General features: G+C 44.4%; 1 protein-coding gene across 1 annotated transcript in view; it reads right to left on the bottom strand.

Moving 5' to 3' along the window:
• The window catches only part of CAPN1 (calpain 1), a 57,810-nt gene that overhangs the window by 23,839 nt on the left and 18,044 nt on the right, over positions 1-15,927 (bottom strand). The window contains exons 2-4 of the mRNA XM_048515297.1: positions 12,846-13,144; positions 9,686-9,755; positions 5,770-5,888 (exon numbers count right to left, since the gene is read on the bottom strand). Of these exons, the coding sequence (XP_048371254.1) occupies positions 5,770-5,888; positions 9,686-9,755; positions 12,846-13,112 (456 nt within the window). The 5' untranslated portion in view covers positions 13,113-13,144. The remainder of the gene's footprint in view (positions 1-5,769; positions 5,889-9,685; positions 9,756-12,845; positions 13,145-15,927) is intronic.

The raw sequence follows: 15,927 nt of genomic DNA, 5'->3' as shown, positions 1-15,927 counted from the left end.
ACCCCAGTGATTTCGGCCGTGAAAGCCTTTGACAATACAAAGCAAGCTATGGTTACATCTGTGTCAGGATCACCCGACTTTCAGTTTCGTTTCTCCAGCAATCCTAGCTCCCGCCACACTCCAGGACTGCCCCCTCGCACACCCTACATATACAGGGACTGAGGGCAAGAACCCTCATTCCAGCACCCTATACCTAGGGCAATGTAAATCAATAAAGTTCGTTCCTATTCCATAAAGTCGACTTTGTCTGAGTGCGTCCAGCCTTACATTCTGTCTGTGGGAGTAAACTGCTGTTAAGTCACAGCCGACTTATGGCTTTCAAAACAAGTAAGAAGCAGAGGGGATTTGCCATTGCCTTCCTTGGTGGCACAGCTTTCCTTGGTGGTCTCCCTTCCGAGTATCAACCCTGCTTCACTTCCAAGATCTGCCATGACTGGGTTATACCATGATGCCTTCCCTCCGGTTACATCTGAACAGGACTCTAACTAAGGTAGTTTCTACAGTAGTGTGTATTGTATAACTGTAGAATGTGTTATCTAGGACAAAATGTAGCATTCTTGAAATAAAAGATCTGTCTTGTTGGATTCTGTTCAGGCTGTGGAATGTTGCAGTTAAATTTCATCATAGCCTTGCAGATACTGTAGATCACAGGTGTCAAACTCGCGGCCCTCCAGATGTTATGGACTACAGTTCCCATCATCCTCTGCCAGCATGATGCTGGCAGGGGTGATGGGAACTGTAGTCCATAATATCTGGAGGGCCACGAGTTTGACACCTATGCTGTAGATATATAATTATCATATTATTATATAATTTATTTAATAAAACTTATCATGACTTGATCCCCTCCAAAGAATTGAAGTTCTGTGACAGGATTAGGAAACTACAGTTTCTCAGGGTCGAATCTCTTCAAAAAGATCCACAGGTATAAAAGGGGGGAAGTTCCCCCCTGTGGGGGCAGCCTCCCAACTTCCCCTCATGTTGTTCCTTGGAGTCCCCAGTCTCCCAGGGGCATGTCAGGGGGCATTTGGGGACAATTTGGAAGGAGGGAGGTGGAAAGCTGTGATTCCCTTCAAAAATGTAGGTGGGATCCTACCAGCTGATATACTGAAAGGTTCCAGTAGTCAAAAGGACAAAACCTGATACATTTTAGAAGCTTGAAGGTAGAACTAAGCAGAATCTGGGGTTCACTGCCCTGAATAGCTCTTTGCCCTTTTCTCTATATGGCTGGCAAAGCCATAATAAATTATGCAAAACAAGCATATTTGCTGAACAGTTATCAAGGTACAGAATATAGCTTCTTTTTACATATTATTTGCAAACAGCATTTTCAGATTTAAATTAACTCTGTTGTGAGAGTGCTAAATGCAAATGGAAGCAGGTGGACAGAGTCCTTTGAAAAGACTCACTGTCCTTTCAGAACCTGCAATAAAACACTGAAGAGAGAAACTGAAAAGTCCTAAGGAATGAAGGGAGTACCCAGAGCACCCAGAACAGCCAGTCTTCACTGACTATGGCCCAGAACCTAACTGGGCAAAACACTATCCTTGTGTATTCTTAGTGGTCCTGGGGTTACCAACCACAAAGTGGGGATTAGCATTCTCAGAATTCCAACTGATCTCCAGACTGCTGATCTCCATTCTCCTGGAAGAAATGGAAGCTTCTGAGGGTAGATTCTGTGGCATCACATGGCTACTGAGCTTCTTTCCCTCCCCAAACTCTGCCTTCCCTGGGCCCTGCCCCCAAATCTCCAGGAATTTCTCAAGCTGGACTTGGCAACCCTCACAGGTATCAGTAGACATCTGTCCATGTTCTATCATCCCTCTTCTTTGCCTGTGCATCCTCGCTGTTCTCGTGTCTCTTTCAGAGGTGCAAGGGATTGTCAAGCAGTATAAAAAAAATTCCACCCTAGTTTACCCTCTTAAGAGAAGTACTGTCTGCAGAAATGTGTGGCTTAAGTATGGCATGCAGTAAAACATTACATCACCTGTTAATTGCTGCCTTTGAATTGTAGTTAAAAGGGAAGCTAACAGGAGATGGATCAGACGTTTGCTGGGATTATTTGATTTATTTGATTTTATTTATATTCAGTGAAACAGTATCCAGTACTCTTAATGTGTTTGAGCCTATAAATGCTCAAACTAACAGCATTCTGCTTGGGTTCAAATGAAGCTCTGCAACTGGTTCACCCAACACGCTTTCCTTCCCAAGCATAATCTGGCTTTGCTCATGGATGGAGACAAAACACAGGTCCGTTCTGCACATGCAGAATAATGTATTTTCAATCCACTTTCAATGCACTTTGCAGCTGGATTGTACTGTGCAGAACAGCAAAATCCACTTGCAAACAATTGTGGATTGAAAGTGCATTATTCTGCATGTGCGGAAGGGGCCACAGCCTCTTCTGCAACACAGTTCATATGGCAAGCTTAGGTTATTTAACCTTGTGGTTCTAGAATTAATAGAACCACATAGATAAAGGGGAAGAACGGTCAAAGGGTGGTTTCCTTCTAGCTAAGCACCACACCCCTGCTGCGTGACTCCCACAAACAAGTATTTGTTTGAAGGAATATCACCCGCAAAGTCAGATTCCAAGCCAGGGTGGAGTTTCAGGGAAGGCTTACAAGAATAACAGACCGGGTTGTTTCCACTGGCAACCGACCAAGCAAGGTGTTGTCTTGGGTGTGTTCATTTGCTTAAGAGGTAAATTTTGAGCCAAAGGGAAAACACCAATTTTTACAGAGATGGGAAGCTCTGATGTTTCCACGTGGATGGTTTTTGTATTTGATACTTAGAAATGAAGGTCAAGATAACAAATAATAGAGCAACTGTGGAATTTAGACCCATTATTCTGCAACAGCTGGTGTAGAAGAATAGTGATGGGAGCTAGTAAAAGATTATTGGCACAATCTGCTAGAAATAGATTCTTAAAAAGGAAATCCAACAAACGTCAAGCTTTGACAACAATATCTGTGCGATCAAATAAAATTTCTGAGCCCTATGTGGCCAGATAAACTTGTTTCTTCTTTAGAGAAAATTATTCAGGCAAGAAGAATTTATAGCAGAAATCTATACTACACTTTATATTATCTAGAATAGAAGCCCAGATGTTTAGGAATTGAACAATTCCCTATCAGTTTGGTTTCCGCTCAGCATGGCCAATTGGCCATGCTCGTAGGGGCTGATGGGAATTGTAGTTCCTGAACATCTGGAGAGCCGCAGGTTCCCTACCCCTGATCTAGACAGATTGTGTGATGAAAAAATAACATAGCAAAATAAGGATACAGATAAACACCTGACAAAGTTAAGGGGACATGGACCAGATTAGTGTAGGGTGACAGGTTTTTGGTCAGGAGACCCTAGGAAGCGCTCCCCCTCAAAAAACCCTCTTTGATAGTTCTTTAAAAGGAAGAGCAGGAGAATTTTTAAAAATCTGTGTATTTCTGTTTTGTTAATAAATGCTTTATCTTTCACATCCTTGCAATGCTGTTGTGTTATTAAATGCCTTGGTGGAGGTAGAAAATGCTGCCAAATTTCAGCCAACAGGGTTTTAAAGACAGAGAATCCCTTGTCATTGCCTGCCGCTGCATACCAACCCTGACCTTCCTTGGTGGTCTCCCATCCAAGTACTAACCAGGGCCAACTCTACTTAGCTTCCAAGATCAGACTACCATGGACTAGCCAGGTCATCCAAGGAAATGGCAGGATACAAACACTTTAAATAAACAAGCAAGTAGTAAAATATGGAAGAAAAAGAAACAGGGTGAGGATTAAAGAGGGAGGGCAACGGCCCTTTCCAGTCACTGAACCTCAGGCCCTTTCCGCACAGGGCCAAAAACAGCGGCCAAGGGACGGAAAAACACCGGTCCCTGGGCAGCCGTTCGCACAGGCAGCGCGGCACAGGCACAGGCAGCGTTGCACAGGGTCGCACAGGCAGCGTCCTGTGCGGCCCCGAGCGGCGTGAAGGCTCCACTTTCCACCTCCCTTCCCAAGGGAGGTTTTTGGAAAGTGGCGCCTTCCCATCGGCGCGGTGCAAACTGCACCGCACCGAAGGCGCCGCTTTCCCATCCCCCCCCCCCCCGCTTTCCCTTGTCCTCCAGCGTAGGTCTGGAGGGCTGCTGATACCTGCCCACGCTGCCCTCCAACCCCTGGAGGTCGAAGGGCAGCATGGGCGGGTCCCTGCAGCCCTCCAGACCGGCGCTGGAGGACGAGGTGAGTGGGGGGGGGGGACGCTCGCACGCTCGCATGCTCCCATGCGAACAGCCCCCTCCCCTCCACCGGCATATTTTCTGCCGGTGGAGCAGCGCCCTTTCCACTGTGTGGAAAGGGCCTCAGAGTCAGATGGAGCCTTACATGCTATCTAGTTCAACCTCAAGTTCAGTGCAGGAAGTTCAAAGCCAGAACATCCCCAATCAATGGCTTTTTGGCTTCTGCTTGAAGCAGATAACTGGTTCCTTTGACAAACTGCTCTTACCAGTGGGAGGTTTCCAGGACTGTTCAACTGAAATCTACCTTGCTATAACTAGTGTAAAGGGTACATTTTTGCCCTCTTCCAGGAGACAGCCCTTCCTGATCAAGGGACACACTTAGTCCTGCAATGTGTAATTGTTTCCTTCCAGGTTTCAGAGCTCATTCATTTTGAGTGTTCAAGACTCTCTACTACAGTTTCTGTCTTCTGTTTACTCATAACAAGGATTGTTGCCAGAGCATGCATATGCACGCACACACAAAATTAACAAAATGTAATAGATATTCCCATAGGTTACAGGCACCATTAATAAAATGTAATGGATATTCCTCACAGGCTGCAGGCACCATTAATAAACTGTGAAATAACATAGCCTGCAAAGACAGTTTTGATATTTCAGTTGCTGCTGTCCTAAAGGGGGGGGGGGGACAAAGACTTCCCTACAATGGGGCAGCATTTAGATGTCATCAAGCAGACCTAAGCCTCAACGTGCATGAACCTGGATGGTTATCGGGATTGTGTGAACCACTCACTTCTTCTGTTCTCCACCCACACCTTGCCACAAGGTTTCCATGCCACAAAACTCATGTTTCTAAACCACAGTGAAATCCAGGTTTAGAATCCCTTTGGGGCTGGGTTGACTCTGGTTAATCAAGGTACCTTCATGTGTTTGCTGAAGGTAATCAGAACCAGTTTGAAGCCAAGATTCCTTCATCACATTCTGCTCAAGAGGAGAGTGAGATGAATACAAACCTAGCAAGAAGCTGCATTCATTAATAATAAGGCCCAATGTTGATTTGGGGTGATGTCTGAATGCAGTCTATAAACAGGCAAAATGTGAACCTTTTCAGCTAACAGCAGGCTAAATATTTGGATTGCACCTGATGGAGTGAAACATCTGTCACAGTGCATTTACTAGTTTTTAAGGCACCACCAGACTCCTAGTTGTTTTGGCCACAACCAACTATGTCTAACTTGGCAAAGGGAGAACATTCAGCTAAAGCTTGAAAAACAACCTCTAGAAATTGATAGCTGTTTTCAAAGGCATCTTCAAAAAAATCTTCCCCAAAAACAAAAATAACAAAGATCTATCATGGGCAAACATCACAAAACAGGGATTGTTCCAGGGGACTAGGGAGTAAGAGACTCCTACAAAATGCTTAACACTCTTTTCAAGATACTGACCACCATCATTAAAACTTCTGAACACATAGAGAATTTCAGCGCTGGTTTATGCATGGCACTCCAGACTCTACTCAAGAAAACACATTTTATGAGGAAAAAACAACATACAGGCTTACCTGGAAGTGGAAAAGGCCAGCATACCCATTTTGGAAGCTCTGTCCATGGGGGACCACGCGATGGAGTAGAGAATCGTTCAGTGTGAGCGAGGCGATAGCAGCCAGGAGCCAACAGTCACCTGGTTGGAGATGCAAGAGAAAACATTTTCAAGGAAAATGAACACTATTACAGAAAGGCTGTTTTTATAAAAATAAAGTTTGCGCCCCGCATTCTATCCAATGCAATTATTTTATACTTCTCTAGCAAGAGATATATATTTCCATTTCAGACTGTTTCCACACACGGTATTTTCTGCAAGTTCAGCCCTTCATGTCATTCAGGTATCTAGACACATTCTGGCTGTTTTTGCAGCAAGTTTGGGGAAATTAGAGGAATTCCCCACTATTTCTGGATATGCTTGCTTGATTTTTAGTGCGGAGCGCCTTAATCTAAGGATACTTTGTTCTGCCCATTTCGGAGCATCACCGCAACAGTCACACTGACACTCCATCCCTCTTTCTACAAACGCTTGCCATTATTCAACAAGACCCCATCTCCACATCTCTTGTATCCACACTCAATTCTTCCCTCCCATCCTCCCAATTGCCTGTTGATGATACATTCCACATTCCTGGATTAATTAAAAAAACACACATTACAATAGTGTTATTTTGCTGATGTCTGTTCAAGAGTCTATCTTCATTTTCCAACTGGAAAAAAAAGCAGTTTTGGATGGTCCTGGGCTCTTTCAAAAAGCTGGATAAATGTTTTGAAAGAATCCCAGAATTTATGATTGAAGGGGGATGACTCTCCCCCATGTCTCTGCTGAAAGGTTACTTTCCCCCTGTCTGCATAACTGCTGTTGGTGTTAGTAAATAGTAAATACTTTTAGTAAATATTTTTGCAAGCGTCAATCCTCCCCCTGGCAGATCAGACTTCGACTGACTTTTTTTTAACCACTGTGCAAAAAAATGTTTTTAAAGGGTGGTGGTAACACTTCCCAATGGAAAAAAGCTGTCAGTTTGGAGAGGTGGTGGATGGTGGAGAAGTCGATTTATGGCTACCAATCTTGATCCTCTTTGATCTGAGACTGCAAATGCCTTAACAGACCAGGTGATCGGGAGCAACAGCCGCAGAAGGCCATTGCTTTCACATCCTGCATGTGAGCTCCCAAAGGCACCTGGTGGGCCACTGTGAGTAGCAGGGAGCTGGACTAGATGGACTCTGGTCTGATCCAGCTGGCTTGTTCTTATGTTCTTATGTACTGCAGAGACGACAATTTGGAGCCAAGGCTGTTTGTTTTGCTGCAGGTGGGAGGTGAGTGGTTTTCTGTGCTTGCCCTAGGCTCTTTTTTATATAGATACTTTTTTTGGGGGGGGGGTCCATTTGGGGCTAAGGAAATGCCTATGTAGATGTTTGGAAAACAGATCTTGTCAAATAAAACTTCATTATAACCCAAAATAGTTATGACATGGTATCTAAAAAACACCCATGTGTGCATAATCGACAGATCACAGATTGCTAGGAAAGGCTGAGAACATTTTGAAGTGCTGAGTTACACCCTTTTAAGCCCATTAACTTCAGCAGACTTTGTAAGGATGGCACTGTTTACTTCTTTATTTATGTAAATATTAGTATTTTGCATTTAGCTGCCTGAATTGCCCAGACTAGCCTGATTTTGTCAGAATACAGAACCTAAGCAGGGTTAGCCATCATTGCTACCTGGATGGAAGACCTAGTTGCGGTGCAGAGGAAAGCAACGGCACATCACCTCTGCTCTTCTGTTCATGTCCTTCTTTGAAAACCCCATGAGGAGTCACCCTGAATCAGTTGTGATTTGATGACAGTTACTTATTATTACCCTGCATTTCTGACCAAAAGGGTTCTCAGGATGAGAGGTTCATGAAGGTCTCTAATCAGAAGGGAGATGAGAGGTTCATGCAGAGTTTCATCTCATGCAGGCTTCTGGGAGTTTTCTTTAGCAAAAGGGCTGCATGATCTATGGCCACATAGACAGCAATGGCAGTATGTAAGTCCCTCCCCCAGGTACAATGGGAGCTTTGAGTCTTCACAGACACCACAGAATTGGAGCCACCAAAAGATCAAGCTTGCTTCTACAAAAAATACTTGCAGGAAAAATCAAACTTAAGGTGTTCAACCTTATTTGGACTTTGCTTCTTTCTGATGAGGTAATGGCTCATGTTTCTTAGGGTGTGTTTGGTCTCTGATTGCACGCTTCTCTCTTCCTCCCCAAATGTAAAATGCATTCTCTTCTTCTGCAGAGTACACACCACACACTTTGGGTATTGCCTGATATCTTCTTAGAGCTGGGGTATACAATACGTGATCCATGGCTGGACATTCTTCACCCTTCTCGACATACACAGCTGAAACCTCCCAAGCTCCTTGCCATGTCCTGCTGGGCCATGATAAGGAGTATGGGGCAGGATGGGAAAATCAGAACACCAGCTCACAATGGGATACTCCCTCCTCAACCCCCCCCCCTTCCCCAATATTCCTGGGACTCACTGAAGAATTCTGAGAGGAAGGATGTGTTAAGCATCAACTCCCATCAATTTCTCATTGCATTTTCCAGGGATGCTGCAAAAACTTGGGGGAGGTGGAGGGGAGAGATATAAAATACCGTCCTTCCATGCCATGTTGACTCCCAAGTGGGAAACTTCCCCTTTGCATTAAAGACACTTGAATTTTTAATGAAGAATTTCTTGATTTGCAAGCAAATGCAATACATTTTCACATTGTATCCCAAGGGCTGGCAAATGCAGGACATTTCTCTGCTGAATCACATGGGCCTGCAAATAGCAGAAGAAACTAGCAGAGAGGTAGCGACAGTTATATAAGCCTTAGCTGATCCAAGGACAGCTGTTGTGTTTAGATAGCTGTAGTTTATTTAACTACTAGAGTTCTAAATTTGTCCCATTAGAGTCTACAGCTGGGTAGACTAGGCTCCTCTATATTGAAAGATAAATGGATACAAAAGCAAGATGGAAGAGAAAAATAGATCAGGGACTGTAAGAAGTACAGAAGAATAAAACCTTGTGCAATGAAGCCTGTCTTGTTTTCTCCTTGCCTGCATCAATATACAAGCAGCCCATCACCGTCAGCCCATAACTCACCAGATAAGCCTCTACCACTCAGGTAGAAGAGTGGGGAATCAAACCCGGTTCTCCAGATTAGAATCCACCTGCTCTTAACCACTACACCATGCTGACATTCCCCTGGAAATACAGTTCATCTCCAAACTACAGAGATCAGGGTGCCTGCCTCAGCTGGTGAGCATGCATTAGAGGCAGGGTGGCTCACCAGCCCAAAATGGCACTGCGGGGAGGTGATCAGCACCGGGGTGGGGGGGAGTTGCCCCAGCTGGTGACCTCGCAGCAGGCTCACCAGTCCAAATCAGAGCGTGTGTATGTGAGGCTGCCTCAGCAGATGAGCCTGTAGCAGGCTCACCAAGCCGGATTGGGAGTGGGGTGGGACGGGTTCCTAGACTGGCTAGCCTGCAGTGGGCTCACCAGGTTAGATTGGAAGCAAGGAGGAGGTTGCGTCATCTGGTTTGCAGACCTGATAAGCCCCTGGGCCACATGTTTGACACCCCTGCTCTAGATCTCACAAAGTGCCATTGGAGTCTCACCAGGGTGAAAGGTATGGGTAGCTGAAGGGACTCTGGAGGATGTGTTTTACCCACAAATCTTCCAGAGATCTAGCTTGTGAATAATTTTTATAATAAACATTGTACACTCTGAGTACTGTACCAGGAAGACCTTCCCTTTCACCATATAGGAAGCAAGGAAAGAAGGCAGACAATGGGACCATGGAAAGAATGAGGAGGGGGGGACCAAGTCTGCAACATTTCCCACCCCTTCAAGAAGGAAACAGAATTTCCAGAGGGCCCCCCGCCTTTTTAAACATCCTTACCCAGAGCTCCCTGACAGACATCTGTACGGGTGGCGCCATCCACAATGAAGAGTGGGTTGCGGCACATTTCCTGAAATACACATCAGATGGGGATTTGTTAGTGTTGTTGGTATTAAACCCTAGCAAGTCTTCAATAGCCAGTTCATCATTCATGCTGTGTTTCAACATGCAGAGTCCTTTTACAAATCATTCCCTTCTTTGCCTGTGAGTCAGATCTCTAAGTGAACTCAATGATAAAAAGAAAATGGAAGAGTGATGATGTATAAATTAATACGTCTTTGTGTGATTTCTTGCATTCTGGTCAATTTACTCTGGTATCAAGCCACCTGATTCAGCCCCTGCAGCTGTTGCCAACATATTTTCAGGGGTCTGTAGAGTCAGAAAGGTTAGCAAAATGCAGCACTTTGTTTTAAAAGGAAAAACTTTATTTTATTTAAGAAATTTATTTAGGAAATATCCTGCCTTCTATACAGCCTCCATAGGACCCTACTGTTCCCATTTTACAGGTGGATTAAACACAGTGGTTCTCAACCTGTGGGTCGCGCCCCCTTTGGGAGTCAATGACCCTTTTACAGGGGTCGCCTAAGACTCTCTGCATCAGTGTTCTCCATCTGTAAAATGGATAAATGTTAGAGTTGGGGGTCACCACAACATGAGGAACTGTATTAAAGGGTCACGGCATTAGGAAGGTTGAGAATCACTGATTAAACAGAATCCAATGGTGAGATTTAATATGGGCAACAGTCCAGAGAAAAACCCAGGCTGAATTAGAAGATACTCTTCTCAATTTCATACTTTCTTGGTGGTGTAAGAAGAGTAGAGAAGGCACCTTGTTTGATTGATCGATTTAGATATTTGCAGCTTTACTACTCTTAGCACAGGGTTCTCAATAGCCTAGAAAAAATGTCCTGTTGCTTTAATAGAAGAAATGGATAGCTGAAGCTTTTCTTGGCACAGAGGTAAACATGAGCATATGAGGATGCCTTATACTGAATCACACCATCGGTCCATCAAGGTCAGTATTGTCTACTCAGACTGGCAGCGGTTCTCCAGGGCATCCGGCAAAGGTCTTTCACACCACCTACTACCTCATCCTTTAAACTGGAGATGCTGAGGACAGAATCTGAGAACGCCAATGCTCTGCCACTGAGCCAGGGCCCCCTCTATGACTGACATCACTTGGTAAGCAACATCCCATTAAGCCTTTATCAAAGGAACAAAAGGTTTTCCTCCATGTTGCTAGCAACCTTGTCCTAGCCTGGAAAAAGAAGTATATCTCTGCTTTGTTCTACCACTGTCTGGTTAAGAGGAAATTGTGCCTTTCTGGAACTAATAGATAAAAATGTGCAAGGTGGTGTATAAATACGACTTTTTCAAGCATAGGCTTCTAGCCAGCTAAAACTGCATCTTAGCTAATTATAATACCTGACATTTGGGATTGCTCTATTTAGACTGCCAGCAAGCCACAAAGGAACTACATGCAATACTCCATTCACTTGCAGAAATCACGCCAGTGGCTGTTGGAAGTGCACGCTGGCACAAGAGGCTTTACAACAAAATATGACAGATAGACCTGCCTTGGCCCCTAAGATATTCAGGAGAAAGATGGGTCTATAATTTTTTAAATACACTAGATCAGGGGTCTGCAACCTGTGGCTCTCCAGATGTTCATGGACTACAATTGGAAATTGATGGGAATTGTAGTTCATGAACATCTGGAGAGCCACAGGTTGCAGATCCCTGCACTAGATAAATAATTGATTGGGCTATCAATGCTTAAGCACCAGGATAGGTTAGAAATAATCTGTGTTCAGGGGTGTATACCTCTAGATATTTAATACTGGAGTCAAATCACAAGCGATGGTTATTACCATCACATGAATACACAAAACTACCTTATACAGAGGCAGGCCACGAGTCCATCTAACTTAATAAGTCTACTCTGACTGGCAATAGCCCTCCATGGTATCAAGCAGAGAAAGGTCTTTTCCCAGAACCAGCTATTTGATTCCTTGACTGGGACCTTCTGCAACCAAAGCACCCGCTCTATCATGAGGTCTTGATGCCTTCTCCCCTAACAAGGCAGCAGTAGAACAACTCTAAAGGGGCTAAATGTGTTAGTCGTAACGAAATAAAACAAAAACCCAGTGACATGAAGATGACTAACCACATTTATTTCAATATGAGCTTTTGTGAGTCCAAAGCACACTTTGTGGGATAGGGATGTAAGGAAAAATTGTACTAGAAAATCTTATGGGACAGGTCACATGGGGAGGAAGTTCCCCGTCACTGTCCAAGTTTGCAAACATGCTTTGTGCAGTTTCTAAGAATAAGTGAGCACGGGGATGAACAAAACAAAATCTCTTTGATCTCAGCCAACATCAGGGACCCAAAAGGAGCTTCCTTGGTTTACTAGGCAACCATTATTTGTGGTTGCCATCAGTCATCCCCCATTCTCCTCTAACACCACCAATCATATGCCAGAGATTTGGCATCATCTCTCATTTGCATCCAGACAAGAAAGAGCAGGAGGCTCCCCTGCTGCTCAGATTTCTTTTGTTCCTTCTCCAAACTGAACTTCAAATAAGCAATGGATATATGTTACTAGGCAAGCTGCTCTCCAGTGCACCAGCAGCATACGCCCCTGGCTAGTGGATTTGTAAAACAGTGGCCTACCATGTGTGAAAAATATAACTTCTTTACAGTTCTCTGCATTGCTGCAGCTCCTTTTGACCCCCAGAAAGATCAGTCCCAGAGTTGCAGGACCTAAGTGGGAGAACAGCTACGTGGATGCGTAAGGGGACAGACTGAAGAAAAACTAGGGATGGAAACATCTTATTCCTCTTCTATACATGCAGTTTATCCGATGGGGAGGAGGAAATTTAATTCCTTGTCCCTCTTGACTCCAGCCAAGCAACCCTCACAACTGTTCCTGTGCATGTTCCTCATCCAATTCCAAGAATTATCTTGGGGAAGGGGGTCAGAAAGAACTGCGGCAATGTAGGAGAATGGAGGGAGAAGAAACTCTGTGTGCTTCTGTGTGCACCTGGTAGGATACTGTCTAATAAGACAGACATCTGTATAGCCAATGACAGCTGAGATTTGGAGAACAACCCCCTATCGTGAGATAGGAAAGAGTGCCTTCATATTAATGCCTCACCGTAGGACGTTTCCACTTGACTCCATATGTTTTAGACGAATTTGGTCCCAATTCTTTGAAACCCAGGGAGGAAGCCGTAGGAGGGAAAGTGTCATCCCGGAAAAGAGCTCCATTCTGCAAACATTCGTTCCGAATCCTCTCAAAGTCCTGACCGAGGTACTTCACTGCATTCTCGTGTTTCCCCAACCCCAGTTCCTTTGCCCGCTGCTTCTGGACCTGTGCTGAGACTCCAGTACAGTAAACGGGCACGATGACCTCTTCTGCCATCCTCAGCAGTCACTGGACTGGACAAATCTTGCCTGAAATAGAGAAGACAATTCTGAAATTTCCTCTGTGCAGCAGGAAGGAGAACCTTGGAGGTAGTAATGGAAAGTTCAGTTAAGTCACAGCCAACTTATGGCAACCCCATAGCAGTTTTCAAGGAAAGAGACATTCAGATATGATTTGCATTGCCTGCCTCTATGTAGCAACCCTGGACTTCCTTGTCAGTCTCCCGTCCATTTACTAAACAGGGCTAACCCAACTTAGCAGACAAGATCTCATGAGATAGAGTTACTTTGGCCATCCAGCTCAGGGGAAGGAACCTTATTTAGTGAAATATGGTAGCTCACAAGGGAATTAGATCAGAGCCACAGTAGTACAGAAAGTACAGTAGCAAAACCCCTGCCCCCCATCATTTTAGGTCCTCACCATCTCATATATTTATTAAATATTAGGCCTCTAGCTCTCAGGGTTATAAGCATTAGAAGAAACTTCCTAATGGTGAGAACAGTTTGACAACAGAAGGAATTACCTAGTAAGGACTTAGTAAGGTCCCTTTCCTTTTGGAGGCCTTCAAGCAGAGGCTAGACAGCTATCGGTCGGAAATGCTGCTGCTTGGATTTCCTACACTGAGCACAAGACTGGACTAGACTGCCTATATTTATACCCCACTTTCCTTCCCAATGGGGACCAAAGTGGTTTATAACTTTGTTCTCCCGTTCTCCACTTTATCCTCACAACAATTATGTGAAGTTGATTAGGCCGAAAGAGACTGATCCAAGGTATCCAACAAACTTCCATGGCAGAGTGGGGATTGGAACCTGGTTCTTCAAGATCCTACTCCAGCACTATAAGCACTGACTTGATCTGGTTCTATTTGGCCCCTTCCAGCACAATGATTCGAAGAAAGGAGCAATGCAGCAACATTTGTCAGAACTTGGGCAATAATAGGGTAGGAGTGTTCATTATTTGGATAGGGTACAAATCTACATTGTTTGGATTTTAGTATTATCCTCTATAACTTTATTTATTTATAGTCCGCCTTTCCCACTGGAACTCAAAGCAGATTACACAGAGTATGACAATACAGTCAAATAGGATGCGCATCCAGCATGACAATGCAGTAGAATTTGGATTGTAGAAATATGGAACAAACTAGTAATATAAATCGAACAATAGCGAACAGTAAGTAGTAATAGGATGTGTTAAAAGATGCAAAATATGGGTCAGCTTTTGTATCTAAGCTCCAAGAATCAGCTTTATGAGAACTTAAGTTTCAGTTTCAAAACAAAAGATCTCAGCCCCTATGGTTGCTTAACAATGGATGGGCAAGGCCAGTGAAAAAAACAAGGGGGTGCCTGAATGACATTTCTAGTGGTTGGAGGTAGGACCTCAGTGCTAGGTTAGCTCTGTAACTTGGTTAGCAAAATCCAAAACAATGAAAACTAGCTAAAAATAAGGCAAAATAAGAACAACTTGAAAATTGTTCAATTTGCACAACTGATTAAGAACATAAGAACATAAGAACTAGCCGGCTGGATCAGACCAGGGTCCATCTAGTCCAGCACTCTGCTACTTTCAGTGGCCCACCAGGTGCCTTTGGGAGCTCACGTGCAGGATATGAAAGCAATGGCCTGCTGCTGCTGCTGCTGCTGCTCCTGAGCACCTGGTCTGCTAAGGCATTTGCAATCTGAGATCAAGGAGGATCAAGATTGGTAGCCATACAACTTCTCCTCCATAAATCTGTCCAAGCCCTTTTTAAAGCTATCCAGGTTAGTGGCCATCACCACCTCTGGTGGCAGCATATTCCAAACACCAATCACACATTGCGTGAAGAAGTGTTTCCTTTTATTAGTCCTAATTCTTCCCCCCAGCATTTTCAATGAATGCCCCCTGGTTCTAGTATTGTGAGAAAGAGAGAAAAATTTAGGTTGCAAAATCAAATTCTGGATTGCAGGAGAATGGATTTATGTTCACTTTTAAACAGGAGTGCACCCAACCCACACTACTGTCAATGCCTGCCAAACACCATCTGCTCTGCCCTTGGCATTCCAGCTCTCAGCTGTCAGTAGCCCAAAATGGCAATGCAGCCCATTTGATCCCTCTATTATATTCTTACAGGGGCCTGACTTAAAACTCTTCCAGCACTTTCCCCTGTCTCAGTCCAGTCAGCACACACCAGCTACCTGGACAGGCACCCTCACTTCTGAAAGCCCTACTTCTTGGCCTTGGTCAAGAGGGGCAAAAGTCAAGGAATATGTGTAGTATGGAATCTTTGCAGCATTATCAATACTAGGGTCCTGTGTGGTTTCTGGGCTGTATGGGCGTGTTCTAGCAGCATTGCCTCCTGACGTTTCGCCTGCATCAGTGGTTGGCATCTTCAGAGGATCTTCTGAAGATGCCAGCCACAGATGCAGGTGAAACATCAGGAGAGAATGCTGCCAGAACATGGCCATACAGCCCAGAAACCACACAGGACCCCAGTGATTCCGGCTGTGAAAACCTTCAACAATACATTATCAATACTATTTGTCACAAAAAATGTGTTTAGTGACTAGGGTTGCCAACTTCAAGGAGGTGGATGGAGATCACTTGCTTTTCCAACTGATTCTAGGTCAGTTTTCCTGGAGAAAATGGCCATGTTGATTGGTGGACTCTATGGTAATCTACCCCACTGAAGTCCCTTCCCAAGCCCCACCCTCCTCAGGCTCCACCCACAAAATCTCCAGGAATTTCCCAACCTGGAGCTGGCAACCCTATCAGCGGCTGAGTTGCAACAAATATTAATCCAATTAAAAATGCACAGCATTTAAAACCAAGG

This window comes from Sphaerodactylus townsendi, linkage group LG01 (assembly GCF_021028975.2).
Source record: "Sphaerodactylus townsendi isolate TG3544 linkage group LG01, MPM_Stown_v2.3, whole genome shotgun sequence".
NCBI lineage: Eukaryota > Metazoa > Chordata > Lepidosauria > Squamata > Sphaerodactylidae > Sphaerodactylus > Sphaerodactylus townsendi.
The sequence above is the reverse complement of the archived record's forward strand: the minus strand, read 5'-3'. Positions and strand labels throughout refer to the sequence as shown.